Source organism: Schistocerca gregaria, chromosome 11 (genome assembly GCF_023897955.1).
Source record: "Schistocerca gregaria isolate iqSchGreg1 chromosome 11, iqSchGreg1.2, whole genome shotgun sequence".
NCBI lineage: Eukaryota > Metazoa > Arthropoda > Insecta > Orthoptera > Acrididae > Schistocerca > Schistocerca gregaria.
In genome coordinates this window covers 99688594-99704976 of record NC_064930.1, presented here as the reverse complement: position 1 = coordinate 99704976, position 16383 = coordinate 99688594, and the positions used below count along the sequence as shown (strand labels likewise).

Sequence of the window (16383 nt, the reverse complement as noted above, 5' to 3'; positions counted from 1 at the left end):
AGTAGTAAGCGAGAAGTGAAGCGAGTCGGTAGCAGGTCTGAAGCGAGAGGTTGAGAGGGGAGGTGTGCCTGCCAGCCACCAGCTATGCCTTGCAAGAGATTATAAACGGATGTACAGAGACGTCAGCTAACTATTATCATAAGAGGAACCAATATTAATGAATTATTTTTTTAGAAACTCAAGACCACTGAAGGTATGTTTGCGCAGTGCTAGTTGTAAGATTATTGTAAAAAGTAAGTCCCATTTGAACGTTTGTAAAATCATTTCATTACCAACAGTAAATATTTGAAGAATCGTTTTCAGAATATAATTAATTTTTGCCAGCACGAGAGAGGCAATTCTGACGTTACGCCTAATAATGGAAGCAAGGCTAAAGAAAAATCAAGACACGTTCATAGGATTTGTCGACCTGGAAAAAGCGTTCGACAATATAAAATGGTGCAAGCTGTTCGAGATACTGAAAAAAGTAGGGGTAAGCTATAGGGAGAGACGGGTCATATACAATATGTACAACAACCAAGAGGGAATAATAAGAGTGGACGATCAAGAACGAAGTGCTCGTATTAAGAAGGGTGTAAGACAAGGCTGTAGCCTTTCGCCCCTACTTTTCAATCTGTACATCGAGGACACAATGATGGAAATAAAAGAAAGGTTCAGGAGTGGAATTAAAATACAAGGTGAAAGGATATCAATGATACGATTCGGTGATGACATTGCTATCCTGAGTGAAAGTGAAGAAGAATTCTGCTGAACGGAATGAACAGTCTAATGAGTACACAGTATGGTTTGAGAGTAAATCGGAGAAAGACGAAGGTAATGAGAAGTAGTAGAAATGAGAACAGCGAGAAACTTAACATCAGGATTGATGGTCACGACGTCAATGAACTTAAGGAATTCTGCTACCTAGGCAGTAAAATAGCCAATGACGTACGGATCAAGGAGGACATCAAAAGCAGACTCGGTATGGCAAAAAAGGCATTTCTGGCCAAGAAAAGTCTACTAATATCAAATACCGGTCTTAATTTGAGGAAGAAATTTCTGAGGATGTACGTCTGGAGTACAGCATTGTATGGTAGTGAAACATGGACTGTGTGAAAACCGGAACAGAAGAGAATCGAAGCATTTGAGATGTGGTGCTATAGACGAATGTTGAAAATTAGGTGACTGATAAGGTAAGGAATGAGGAGGTTCTGCGCACAATCGGAGAGGAAAGGAATATGTGGAAAACACTGATAAGGAGAAGGGACAGGATGATAGGACATCTGCTAAGACATGAGGGAATGACTTCCATGGTACTAGAGGGAGCTGTAGGGGGCAAAAACTGTAGAGGAAGACAGAGATTGAAATACGTCAAGCAAATAATTGAGGACGTAGGTTGCAAGTGCTACTCTGAGATGAAGAGGTTAGCACAGGAAAGGAATTCGTGGCGGGCCGCATCAAACCAGTCAGTAGACTGATGACCATAAAAAAAAAGTCCTCTTAACATGTATCGATATAGTGCCACGCAGACGGCGAAAGAGAAATAATTTAAACACTAACAAACATGACCAAGTGAAGCAATAAAGCAAGACTGTGTAAACATTTCACGAATATATTATGTGTGTATGTAAAACATTCATAATTATTTGACGTTATATGCAATTTTTTAACTTTCAATCCATGACATATTATTACCTTGGACAATCGTATTCTTGTTAAATGAATTAGTGGTTATTATCTGTGCCTCAGATAAAAGGACAATTCAGTACACGTATAAATAGTAAAAAGCATTGTAATAATCTCTCTCTTCTCTTTGGCTTTCGTTAAGAGTAACACTTGTTAAGCAAATGTATATTCTGGCCGTGAGTCTTTTGTTCATGAAGCTTGAGATCCGCCATTAGGCGAGTTGTTGTAAAAAGGTGTGTAAAATTACTGCATTTTTGTTTGAATATATAGAGTTTGAGCAAATATATCTTTAAAATAATTTGTAAAGGTGCCAGCCATTCGTCCCGCAAATAATTTAGACATTTTCAGCATTAAATTTAGCGGAAGCCGCTGTACCAATCTGCGAGGGCAACAGCCGTAGACGTGGCACATTTAAAAAATAATTATTTCAGGCATCGCAGTCTCCTCGCCGGTAAAGCGAGGTAACATAATAATATGTAACATTTTATTACAGCTTCCAGCAGTGCCGGCAGACTATATTATATTATTCAGTGCATTTCTCAGTTTGATTTCGAAGGTCCTGTGCGACACGTCCCTTTGCGATCACAAAAATATAAAGAATAACTGTGTTATGATTTTATCACTTTCACATTTTGACACGGTCTGCTCTGTGAAACTAAAGCAATATTTTACATTTTTTCCCTGAGATTAAGAGAACGCGGGCTAGCAGCGCACCTGTTCTGATTAACAGTATTCAAAAATCCACTGCATAACGTAACCAACATTCAGTGCTCTGACGATCATTCGAATTTCATTACTGACTTTTCTGAACACGATGCAAGGTAGTGAGTTCAGATACAGTTTTCTTTCTTTCTTGATTACGTTACAGTAGCAAGTGAATGTTTCCTACATGATTATCCAGAGCAGATGTGGAATAGCAATAATTTTATCCGCGGTGTGCCACATTTACGATAAAAGTGTTTATTCCCTGTCCCACTCCGTGTCTGAACATAACATATGTGTGTGCTAGTGTGAGTCATACAGCCTGTTATGAAGAAATAATTACCAAGTAAAGACAGTGTAATAACATTGAATCAAAACCGTAGCAACTTGTTACAAATAATTTTGAGTACTGCCATCAGCTGTCAGTTTCAGTTTTATATCAGTCTGAACATTGCAAATCCAAATTTTAATACCGTAAACCAAAGTTACTAGTTACCACGTACCAACTAACTTGCTGCTACACATATACACTCCTGGAAATTGAAATAAGAACACCGTGAATTCATTGTCCCAGGAAGGGGAAACTTTATTGACACATTCCTGGGGTCAGATACATCACATGATCACACTGACAGAAATACAGGCAACAGAGCATGCACAATGTCGGCACTAGTACAGTGTATATCCAACTTTCGCAGCAATGCAGGCTGCTATTCTCCCATGGAGACGATCGTAGAGATGCTGGATGTAGTCGTGTGGAACGGCTTGCCATGCCATTTCCACCTGGCGCCTCAGTTGGACCAGCGTTCGTGCTGGACGTGCAGACCGCGTGAGACGACGCTTCATCCAGTCCCAAACATGCTCAATGGGGGACAGATCCGGAGATCTTGCTGGCAAGGGTAGTTGACTTACACCTTCTACAGCACGTTGGGTGGCACGGGATACATGCGGACGTGCATTGTCCTGTTGGAACAGCAAGTTCCCTTGCCGGTCTAGGAATGGTAGAACGATGGGTTCGATGACGGTTTGGATGTACCATGTACTATTCAGCGTCCCCTCGACGATCACCAGAGGTGTACGGCCAGTGTAGGAGATCGCTCCCCACACCACGATGCCGGGTGTTGGCCCTGTGTGGCTCGGTCGTATGCAGTCCTGATTGTGGCGCTCACCTGCACGGCGCCAAACACGCATACGACCATCATTGGTACCAAGGCAGAAGCGACTCTCATCGCTGAAGACGACACGTCTCCATTCGTCCCTCCATTCACGCCTGTCGCGACACCACTGGAGGCGGGCTGCACGATGTTGGAGCGTGAGCGGAAGACGGCCTAACGGTGTGCGGGACCGTAGCCCAGCTTCATGGAGACGGTTGCGAATGGTCCTCGCCGATACCCCAGGAGCAACAGTGTAACTAATTTGCTGGGAAGTTGCGGTGCGGTCCCCTACGGCACTGCGTAGGATCCTACGGTCTTGGCGTGCATCTGTGCGTCGCTGCGGTCCGGTCCCAGGTCGACGGGCACGTGCACCTTCCGCCGACCACTGGCGACAACATCGATGTACTGTGGAGACCTCACGCCCCACGTGTTGAGCAATTCGGCGGTACGTCCACCCGGCCTCCCGCATACCCACTATACGCCCTCGCTCAAAGTCCGTCAACTGCACATACGGTTCACGTCCACGCTGTCGCGGCATGCTACCAGTGTTAAAGACTGCGATGGAGCTCCGTATGCCACGGCAAACTGGCTGACACTGACGGCGGCGGTGCACAAATGCTGCGCAGCTAGCGCCATTCGACGGCCAACACCGCGGTTCCTGGTGTGTCCGCTGTGCCGTGCGTGTGATCATTGCTTGTACAGCCCTCTCGCAGTGTCCGGAGCAAGTATGGTGGGTCTGACACACCGGTGTCAATGTGTTCTTTTTTCCATTTCCAGGAGTGTATAATCATATCTAAATAAATAAAACCACAAGCCGAATAAAATTAACTCTAGTATTAAAAATAGTGAGAGGCGGAGTAATTCAGACGGAATAATCGCTCCAGGCAAATGCCGGGATGGTTCCTTTGAAATGGCACGGCCGACTTCTTTAATCGTCCTTCCCTAATCCGATGACACTGATGACCCTGCTGTCTGGTCTCTTCCCCCAAACAACCCAACCCCCAACCACCATCTGTCCCTGCACTTGAAGAAACACCTGGGCGGTCAGCGTCTTCAAGACGATGACGAAGTCAAAACATTGGTGATGCAGTGGTTAACAAGTCAGGCGGCAGACTTCTATGAGGAGGGTATTCAAGAACTGGTACAACGCTATGACAAGTGCCTCAATATTGACGGAAATTATATACAGAGCGAAAAGTATTTAGACCGACAACTCTGGGAGGTTGTAGGGGACATCTAAACAAATATTTTTCGCTAATGTCATTTTTCCCTAGGAGGATTATGTAAACCGGTGGAGGCCGTATTACGCTCTTCAGTTGTTAGTGGGCGTATTACGCTCTTGAGTTGTAGGCAACTGCTGTCCACCAGTGAAGTAGCGCATTGTCTCTGTTTACTAATGGAGCGGTACACCTGGAGTGAGTACACTGATACGGTTGGTGTGTACTACGTAGCGCACCACAACGGACGAGCTGCATAGCGGGTTTATCAACAACAGTATCCTAATCGCCGTATCCCGCATCATACGACCTTTGCTGCTTTGTACCAACGTCTGCGTGAGACCGGGTCATTTAGCAGATCACCTGGACAGGGACGCCGTCGCACGGTAAGAACGCTGCAATTTGAGGAAGCTGTCTTGCAGCATGTGGAGCGGGATCCATCAATCAGCACTCGTGTAATTGCACGTAACATGGGGATGAATCAGACGAATGTAAGAACGGTCCTTCGAGAGCAAATGTTACGTCCATTTCACTTACAGCGTATCCACAACCTGGAACCAGTAGATTATCCACCCAGAGCACAGTTTTATGTGGTGGTGGTGGTTAGTGTTTAACGTCCCGTCGACGACGAGGTCATTAGAGACGGAGCGCAAGCTCGGGTTAGGGAAGGACTGGGAAGGAAATCGGCCGTGCCTTTTCAAAGGAACCATCCCGGCATTTGCCGGAAACGATTTAGGGAAATCACAGAAACCCTAAATCAGGATGGCTGGAGACGGGATTGAACCGTCGTCCTCCCGAATGCGAGTCCAGTGTGCTAACACAGTTTTCGCAGTGATACCTGGAACAGTGTGAAATGCATCCTACATTTCCATCCTTCGTGTTGTTTATCGATGAAGCAACGTTCTGGCGTGATGGAGTCTTCAACATGCACAATTCGCATGTTTGTAGTGAGGACAACTCACATGCCAGTTACTAGCACTCACCAAGTGCGGTTCTTCGTTAATGTGTGGGTTGGTGCTATTGGGGACTGTTTAATTGGGCCGTATCTGCTACCTAGGGGATTAAATGGCAGACACTATTACAATTTTCTCGCCAGAGCATTGCCAGAATTGCTGGAAGACGTCCCACTCTCTTCAAGACAATGCATGTGGTTCCAGCTTGACGGGGCGCCGGCACATTTCAGTCGTCGTTTGCGTCGATTCCTGGACCGACGGTTCCCAGAAACGTGGATTGGCAGAGGTGGTCCTGTACCGAGGCCTGCTCGATCCCCAGATATGTCCCCACTGGACTTTTTTGTGTGGCGAGAGTTGTTTACGGAAATCCTGTTGGATCAGAAGTGGATCTGGTTGCCCGGATAGTAGCAGCAGCAGGAGCAATTCAGGATACTCCTGTGGTTTTTGCCTGTGTCACATGATATGACAGTGTATCCTTAGTTTACATGTCAATGGAGGCATTTTTGAAAATCTACTGTAACTGAAATTGGGCTGTGTTAACGTGTTGTCTCTTGGTCATAAAAAAATGGAAAAGTGTTTCTTGGTTTAATTAATTTGCCGCCAGAGAAATCTTCCTCTAGCGGTTTAAATACTCCTCATAGGAAAAAATGACATTAGGGAAAAATATTTGTTTTGATGTTCCCTATATGGAGTGTAGCCATGTGTGTAAGTGAAACGTGGATGATAAATACTGTAGACAAGAAGAGAATAGAAGCTTTCGAAATATGGTGCTACAGAAGAATGCTGAAGATTAGATGGGTAGATAACGTAACTAATGAGGAGGTATTGAATAGAATTGGGGAGAAGAGGAGTTTGTGGCACAACTTGACTAGAAGAAGGGATCGGTTGGTAGTACATGTTCTGAGGCATCAAGGGATCACCAATTTAGTATTGGAGGGCTGCGTGGAGGGAGACCAAGAGATGAATACACTAAGCAGATCCAGAAGGATGTAGGCTGCAGTAGGTACTGGGAGATGAAGAAGCTTGCACTGGACAAGGTAGCATGGAGAGCTGCATCAAACCAGTCTCAGGACTGAAGACCACAACAACAACTATAACCTCCCAGAGTTTGTCGGTTTAAATACTTTTCACCCTGCAGAAAAGTAGATTGAGGCACAGGCTTTGATGTAAAAATAAAATTATTGAGATATCTTGGTACGTCTCTTTTTAAATTTCAAAACGGTACTTACTTAAAAAACACGCCTCGAATCTTTCCACTCGTGGAAGTGTGATCAAAGTCCACTGACCGAAAAGGTTGGCAATGAAGTGCAGTCTGCCCCTAATAAAACATAGTCCTGCACTGTCGGGCTGGAACGTGTGACCTGCTTTGATAATAGCGTGTGCATCCCGAGCCGCCTGCGAGTGGTTGAAGAATACAGTGTACATACTGCTTTGGGTAGCTTAAGGTACAGGATTTGATGTAAAAATAAAATTATTGAGATATGTTAGTACGTCTCTTTTTTATTTCAAAACGGTACTCGCTTAAAAAACGCGCTCGTATCTTTCCACTCGTGAAAGTGTGAACAAAGTCCGCTGACCGAAAAGGTTGGCAATGAAGTGCAGTCTGCCCCTGATTAAACATAGTCCTTCACAGTCGGGCGGGAAATGTTTGCGCAGCTTTGATAATAGCGTGTGCATCCCAAGCCGCCTGCGAGTGGTTGAAGAGTACACTGTACATAATGCTTTGGGAATCCGTATTGCGCTGAAAAGCACTTACCGAAATATTGACATTGCTGCTGCCATATGTCTAGTTCGCCGTCACTGACTCTGTGTAGCCAGTGGCTGACGCGGTCGGCCATGTCGTTGAGGTGGACGCAGGTGCAGTCCAGCACCGAGGTCCCATTTGTCACCAGCAGAGCCACGAGCGACGCAACGACGGCCTCCGGATCCATCGTGGGCAGCAAACAGAAGCAGAGAAACAATATAAAGACTAGCGCGGCGGAAATCTACCGCAGGACGACTAAACCACAGGAAGTGTGAGGTCTCCCGTCACTATCGCAGGCACATTCCTGTCTGGCGTGAGAGTGACCAGCTGCCAACACACGGTCTTCGTACAAATACACTCTTGGAAATTGAAATAAGAACACCGTGAATTCATTGTCCCAGGAAGGGGAAACTTTATTGACACATTCCTGGGGTCAGATACATCACATGGTCACACTGACAGAACCACAGGCACATAGACACAGGCAACAGAGCATGCACAATGTCGGCGTTAGTACAGTGTATATCCACCTTTCGCAGCAATGCAGGCTGCTATTCTCCCATGGAGACGATCGTAGAGATGCTGGATGTAGTCCTGTGGAACGGCTTGCCATGCCATTTCTACCTGGCGCCTCAGTTGGACCAGCGTTCGTGCTGGACGTGCAGACCGCGTGAGACGACGCTTCATCCAGTCCCAAACATGCTCAATGGGGGACAGATCCGGAGATCTTGCTGGCCAGGGTAGTTGACTTACACCTTCTAGAGCACGTTGGGTGGCACGGGATACATGCGGACGTGCATTGTCCTGTTGGAACAGCAAGTTCCCTTGCCGGTCTAGGAATGGTAGAACGATGGGTTCGATGACGGTTTGGATGTACCGTGCACTATTCAGTGTCCCCTCGACGATCACCAGAGGTGTACGGCCAGTGTAGGAGATCGCTCCCCACACCATGATGCCGGGTGTTGGCCCTGTGTGCCTCGGTCGTATGCAGTCCTGATTGTGGCGCTCACCTGCACGGCGCCAAACACGCATACGACCATCATTGGCACCAAGGCAGAAGCGACTCTCATCGCTGAAGACGACACGTCTCCATTCGTCCCTCTATTCACGCCTGTCGCGACACCACTGGAGGCGGGCTGCACGATGTTGGGGCGTGAGCGGAAGACGGCCTAACGGTGTGCGGAACCGTAGCCCAGCTTCATGGAGACGGTTGCGAATGGTCCTCGCCGATACCCCATGAGCAACAGTGTCCCTAATTTGCTGGGAAGTGGCAGTGCGGTCCCCTACGGCACTGCGTAGGATCCTACGGTCTTGGCGTGCATCCGTGCGTTGCTGCGGTCCGATCCCAGGTCGACGGGCACGTGCACCTTCCGCCGACCACTGGCGACAACATCGATGTACTGTGGAGACCTCACGCCCCACGTGTTGAGCAATTCGGCGGTAGGTCCACCCGGCCTCCCGCATACCCACTATACGCCCTCGCTCAAAGTCCGTCAACTGCACATACGGTTCACGTCCATGCTGTCGCAGCATGCTACCAGTGTTAAAGACTGCGATGGAGCTCCGTATGCCACGTCAAACTGGCTGACACTGACGGCGGCGGTGCACAAATGCTGTGCAGCTAGCGCCATTCGACGGCCAACACCGCGGTTCCTGGTGTGTCCGCTGTGCCGTGCGTGTGATCATTGCTTGTACAGCCCTCTCGCAGTGTCCGGAGCAAGTATGGTGGGTCTGACACACCGGTGTCAATGTGTTCTTTTTTCCATTTCCAGGAGTGTATATTGCTTCGTTTTATGTGCGCTTCTGCCACTCGTGGGAAAGAGAGGACACGCTGGCTTACTGCCACAAAAATGGCAAGGCCTGCCCTTGTTTAGTACTGAATTCCGAACTGGGTGCCCCTATGTAAACGTAGCGTAAACTTCGTCCACTCATGCTTACCGACCGACCGCCGTGTCATCCTCAGCACACAGGCGTAATCGGATGTGAGGGTATCATCTGGAGTGCCCCAGGGAAGTGTGGTAGGTCTGCTGCTGTTTTCTATCTACATAAATGATCATATGGATAGGGTGGATAGCAGTTGAAACGTCCCCTTAGAAAAATTAAGGGGAGCCTGAGGTGGTCAAATCTGTAATTTTTTTTTTTTTTTGCTACCGAAAATTAATTGGAACATTCCTCTTTAATGTAAACTTTGAATTATTGTTCTACTCGCCCTAGAAGTGGAGTTATTACCATTTTCCCTGACGCCTGCAGAGGAAATGGGCGCCCGCTGAATGCGTCTGACACCCTCTCGTGGCTTCCTGCCGAACTGCTTGGGGTTTTCTCGGCCTGTTGCGAATACAGCGCCTCATGTTACGCATACAGCGAGTGTGCAGGGGTTGGCTACATTGTTTTCTGTGACAAATGAAGCGCTAAGAGCGCGGAACATCGTCTCTTTGCTGTTCACCGTTTCGAATTAGTTCAGTGTTGTGCCTGTTGTTGGTAGTATTATACTTCTTGTGTAAAGCGTTGTTCTGGTTACGATGCCACGTTTTAGTAACCGTGTATATAAGAAGAGGAAGGATGTAGGGAAAAGAAAATTAACACTAATACCAAGTTGCCATACTACAATTACTGAAACAGTGGGTTCTTCTGCTAAACAACACATGGCCGGCCATAGTCCTGTGACATCTTCTAGCAAGAAGCTGACTAGTGGAAGTGACAGATTTCGTGAATATGTTAGTGACAGTGATGATATTAACGAAGTACTGAATATTGGGTTATTATCTTCTGTGCTGAAAGAATGTGTTCTGTGCAAAATGTGTTCAAGTATAAGAGTGGGACTAGAGATAACAAAGCACTTTGGTTTAGCTTGTGAGACGAAGATAATATGTGCATGTTGCACATATCAAGTGACTTTCTACATTTCACATGCCAGTCTCTTTGGTGAAAATGGACGAACTAGAGTGTTTGATGTGAATGTTCGACTTGTGTATGGTCTTCGATCCATTGGAAACGGGTCTGCTGCTGGTAAACTGTTTTGTGGCATTATGAACTTGCCATCGCCTCCAAGCAAATTTGGGTACTACTGTCAACTGGTAGAATCCTCTGTTGAAGATGTGGCCTTGAAAACCATGAAGGAAGCAGTGGAGGAATCTGTGGAAATGAATGGTGGTTCTACGGATTTGGTAGTGGCATTAGATGGTTCCTGGCAAAAGAGGAGAGGGGTCATAAATCCCTGAATGGTGGGGTTGTAACTCCTACTTGTGGTGATAGTGCAAAAGTGATAGATGTTGAAATATTATCAAAACATTGTAGATGCAAAAATAAAATCAAAGGGGAGCACTGTGGAACCTGTGAGGCAAATTTTAGTGGATCAAGTGGAGCAATGGAAGTGGATGGAGTGTAACAAATTTTTGAATGTTCAGCTCCCAGATACAACGTTAGATACAAATACTACCCTGGGGATGGTGACTCCAAACGTTTTAAGACTATAGAGGAACTGAAACCATATGGAAATGAATTTGTAGTTGAAAAGTTGGAATGCACTGGGCATGTGCAAAAGCGTATGGGTGCACGGCTTCGAAGGCTCAAACAAACTTCGGGTTCAAGTAAGCTCAGTGATGGAAAGACAATAGGAGGGAGAGGCAGGCTTACTGATGAGGTGCTTAAACGTCTACAGAGATACTATGGGTATGCTATAAGGTAAAATACTAGTAATGTTAGTGACACGCGAAAAGCAGTGTGGGCATTGTTCCTTCATACTACCTCTTCCAATGAATACCCTTAAAACAGCCTGTGCCCAAAAGATTCCTGGTGCAAATATAATGCAAAAAAGGACTATGATCACAAACATGGTTTGCCAGCAGCTGTGATTAATGCAATAAAACCAATTTTTCATGACTTAGCACAGGCAGAATTGTTACAAAAATGTCTACACGGAAAGACGCAGAATTCTAATGAGAGTGTAAACAATTTGATTAGGAAAGTGATTCCTAAAAGGGTGTTTGTAAGCATAAAAACACTGCACTTTGGCATTTATGATGCAATAGCAACCTACAACCAAGGGAACAGTGTGAAGTGTGAAGTTCTGAAGGCATTAGAATTTACAGCTGGGGTGAACACTGTACAAGCACTAAGAAATATTGACAGAGAAAGGATAAGAGGAGCAGAAAGAAGAGAAAGGCATATAAAGTATGATGGAACAACAGGTCAGAAAAGAAGACAGAAGAGGAAGCTTTTGGAGGATGAAGAAGAAGACCCTGTAATCCATCCTATAGTGCAGGAATGTATTGAGAAACTCTGATAGCCATTTCCCGTAAATTAGAATTTTTCGAATATAAGGAACATTTTCTCAAAATCCACTCAAGCTAGAGAGATGAAATTTTTATACAGCACTCCTAGTGGTCAAACTTATATTGTAAGACAGCCATTTGGCAATATGTTCAGTAGTTTCATTTCAGTTTAATTATAAACCAATTATTTGTAAAAAAAATTGGGTCATTAATAAAAAAAGTAATTGGAAGGATACTAGAAAAGATACTCCAAAATCCCTCTGTCATAACTGCAATACTAAACCACTCTATATGTAAAAAAAATTCAAATTGTTCTATTTGGTAGTTTATTCATAAATGTTCCTCAAACTTAGTGATTTTAACATGGACAGCATAGGTGTGGTGTCACCGCCAGACACCACACTTGCTAGGTGGTAGCCTTTAAATCGGCCGCGGTCCGTTAGTATAGGTCGGACCCGCGTGTCGCCACTATCAGTGATTGCAGACCGAGCGCCGCCACACGGCAGGTCTAGAGAGACTCCCTAGCACTCGACCTAGTTGTACAGCCGACTTTGCTAGCGATGGTTCACTGACTAAATACGCTCTCATTTGCCGAGACGATAAAGTTAAGTATTCCACCAGCTACGTCCGTTGTTTCTAAATTCTAGTTTCCTTGCCGTGTTCCAGACGTCACGCCAGCGAGCGTGAGCTAAATCGCGTGCCTTTCGGCCTCCTCTAGTAACACGGTGTTGACTCTCCTGCCAACCACAACAATAGGTACCTCCGGCTCCCCTTAAACTGACACACAATATTTTTAGCGCAACGCAATCTGATTTTTAATAATCCCTACAAAAGAATGGCCCTGACTAACAATAACCTACACCTTTCTTGAAACACTTAACCTCACAAAAATCTTTGTTACTCAAACTACTGCAATACAGCGAGCGGCAATACTGCCATCTAAATAAAAGATTCAAACTACTGAAGGCACCAACCACCGATAGACATAGTTAGCAAATGAAAGATTTTGATAAAGAACAAACAAGGTATTTACCTTTTTTTTTTTTTGGTCATCAGTCTACTGATTTAACAGTGTTCAAAAGTTATAATATATATATATATATATATCTGTTCACGGCATCCAGTCTTGCAAATATACTGTCCTGATGGACACACGTCCAGATCGTCCGCTCTCAAAACTCCGCCATCTCTCTCCCCCACATCCAACACTGCTGGCGGCTCACCTCCAACTGCGCAACGGTACACGCTGTTAACAGCCAACTGCCCAACACTACAATAGCCAACAACAATGCAAACCAGCCGCAGACTGCACACAGCACAGCTAGTGATTTTCATACAGAGCGCTACGTGGCGTTACCAATAAAAAAAAAAACCTATACAGCCTACTTACACAGTGTGCGGCTGTTTGCTGATGATGTCTACATCTACATCTACATCTACATGACTACTCTGCAATTCACATTTAAGTGCTTGGCAGAGGGTTCATCGAACCACAATCATACTATCTCTCTACTATTCCACTCCCGAACAGCGAGCGGGAAAAACGAACATCTAAACCTTTCTGTTCGAGCTCTGATTTCTCTTATTTTATTTTGATGATCATTCCTACCTATGTAGGTTGGGCTCAACAAAATATTTTCGCATTCGGAAGAGAAAGTTGGTGACTGAAATTTCGTAAAAAGGTCTCGCCGCGACGAAAAACGTCTATGCTGTAATGACTTCCATCCCAACTCGTGTATCATATCTGCCACACTCTCTCCCCTATAACGCGATAATACAAAACGAGCTGCCCTTCTTTGCACCCTCTCGATGTCCTCCATCAATCCCACCTGGTAAGGATCCCACACCGCGCAGCAATATTCTAACAGAGGACGAACGAGTGTAGTGTAAGCTGTCTCTTTAGTGGACTTGTTGCATCTTCTAAGTGTCCTGCCAATGAAACGCAACCTTTGGCTCGCCTTCCCGACAATATTATCTATGTGGTCCTTCCAACTGAAGTTGTTAGTAATTTTAACACCCAGGTACTTAGTTGAATTGACAGCCTTGAGAATTGTACTATTTATCGAGTAATCGAATTCCAACGGATTTCTTTTGGAACTCATGTGGATCATCTCACACTTTTCGTTATTTAGCGTCAACTGCCACCTGACACACCATACAGCAATCTTTTCTAAATCGCTTTGCAGCTGATACTGGTCTTCGGATGACCTTACTAGACGGTAAATTACAGCATCATCTGCGAACAGTCTAAGAGAACTGCTCAGATTGTCACCCAGGTCATTTATATAGATCAGGAACAGTAGAGGTCCCAGGACGCTTCCCTGGGGAACACCTGATATCACTTCAGTTTTACTCGATGATTTGCCGTCTATTACTACGAACTGCGACCTTCCTGACAGGAAATCACGAATCCAGTCGCACAACTGAGACGATACCCCATAGCTCCGCAGCTTGATTAGAAGTCTCTTGTGAGGAACGGTGTCAAAAGCTTTCCGGAAATCTAGAAATACGGAATCAACTTGAGATCCCCTGTCGATAGCGGCCATTACTTCGTGCGAATATAGAGCTAGCTGCGTTGCACAAGAGCGATGTTTTCTGAAGCCATGCTGATTACGTGTCAATAGATCGTTCCCTTCGAGGTGATTCATAATGTTTGAATACAGTATATGCTCCAAAACCCTACTGCAAACCGACGTCAATGATATAGGTCTGTAGTTAAATGGATTACTCCTACTACCCTTCTTGAACACTGGTGCGACCTGCGCAATTTTCCAATCTGTAGGTACAGATCTATCGGTGAGCGAGCGGTTGTATATGAGTGCTAAGTAGGGAGCTATAGTATCAGCGTAATCTGAAAGGAACCTAATCGGTATACAATCTGGACCTGAAGACTTGCCCGTATCAAGCGATTTGAGTTGCTTCGCAACCCCTAAGGTATCTACTTCTAAGAAACTCATGCTAGCAGATGTTCGTGTTTCAAATTCTGGAATATTCCATTCGTCTTCCCTGGTGAAGGAATTTCGGAAAACTGCGTTCAATAACTCCGCTTTAGCGGTACAGTCGTCGATAACAGTACCATCGGCACTGCGCAGCGAAGGTATTGACTGCGTCTTGCCGCTTGTGTACTTTACATACGACCAGAATTTCTTCGGATTTTCTACCAAATTTCGAGACAATGTTTCGTTGTGGAACCTATTAAAGGCATCTCGCATCGAAGTACGTGCCAAATTTGGCGCGTCTGTAAATTTTAGCCCATCTTCAGGATTTCACGTTCTTCTGAACTTCGCATGCTTTTTCCGTTGCCTCTGCAACAGCGTTCGGACCTTTTTTTGTGTACCACGGGGGATCCGTTCCATCTCTTACCAATTTATGAGGTATGAATATCTCAATTGCTGTTGCTACTATATCTTTGAATTTGAGCCACATCTCGTCTACATTCGCATAGTCAGTTCGGAAGGAATGGAAATTGTCTTTTAGGAAGGCTTCTAGTGGCACTTTATCCGCTTTTTTAAATAAAATTATTTTGCGTTTGTTTCTGATGGATTTGGAAGAAATGGTATTGAGCCTAGCTACAATGACCTTGTGATCACTAATCCCTGTAACAGTCATGATGCTCTCTATCAGCTCTGGATTGTTTGTGGCCAAGAGGTCAAGTGTGTTTTCGCAACCATTTACAATTCGCGTGGGTTCGTGGACTAACTGCTCGAAATAATTTTCGGAGAAAGCATTTAGGACAATCTCGGAAGATATTTTCTGCCTACCACCGGTTTTGAACAAGTATTTTTGCCACCATACCGAGGGTAGGTTGAAGTCCCCACCAACTATAACCGTATGAGTGGGGTATTTATTTGTTACGAGACTCAAACTTTCTCTGAACTGTTCCGCAACTGTATCATCGGAGTCTGGGGGTCGGTAGAAGGAGCCAATTATTAACTTAATTCGGCTGTTAAGTATAACCTCCACCCACACCAATTCGCACGGAGTATCTACTTCGACTTCACTACAAGATAAACCACTACTGACAGACACAAACACTCCACCACCAATTCTGCCTAATCTATCTTTCCTGAACACCGTCTGAGACTTCGTAAAAATTTCTGCAGAACTTATTTCAGGCTTTAGCCAGCTTTCTGTACCTATAACGATATCAGCTTCTGTGCTTTCTATTAGCGCTTGAAGCTCAGGGACTTTTCCAGCGCAACTACAACAATTTACAACTAAAATTCCGACTGTTCCTTGATCCAAGCACGTCCTGTAATTGCCAAGCACCCTTTGACATTGCAGCCCATCCCACACTTTCCCGAGGCCTTCTAACCTAAAAAACCGCCCAGTCCACGCCACACAGCCTTCGCTACCCGTGTAGCCGCCAGCTGAGTGTAGCGAACTCCTGACCTATTCAGCGGAACCCGAAACCCCACCACCCTATGGCGCAAGTCTAGGAATCTGCAGCCAATACGGTCGCAAAACCGTCTGAGCCTCTGATTCAGACCCTCCACCCGGCTCTGCACCAAAGGTGGCGTATGGGAAGGTGTCGTTGTTGAGTGACTGTAGGAGGATACAAGATGACTTGGACAGGATTTGTGATTGGTGTAAAGAATGGCAGCTAACTCTATCCTGTAATGTTTGAATTCTCCATTAGTAGTGTAGCGCTTGACACAGTAACGTCGATTAAATATT

General features: G+C 45.3%; 1 protein-coding gene across 1 annotated transcript in view; it reads right to left on the bottom strand.

Annotated features, from left to right (window-relative positions):
• LOC126295047 (hornerin-like) overlaps positions 1-7622 on the bottom strand; it is a 156107-nt gene extending 148485 nt beyond the window's left edge. The window contains exon 1 of the mRNA XM_049987296.1: positions 7448-7622. Coding sequence (XP_049843253.1) covers positions 7448-7622 — 175 coding nt within the window. The remainder of the gene's footprint in view (positions 1-7447) is intronic.
• Positions 7623-16383: the final 8761 nt, after the last annotated feature.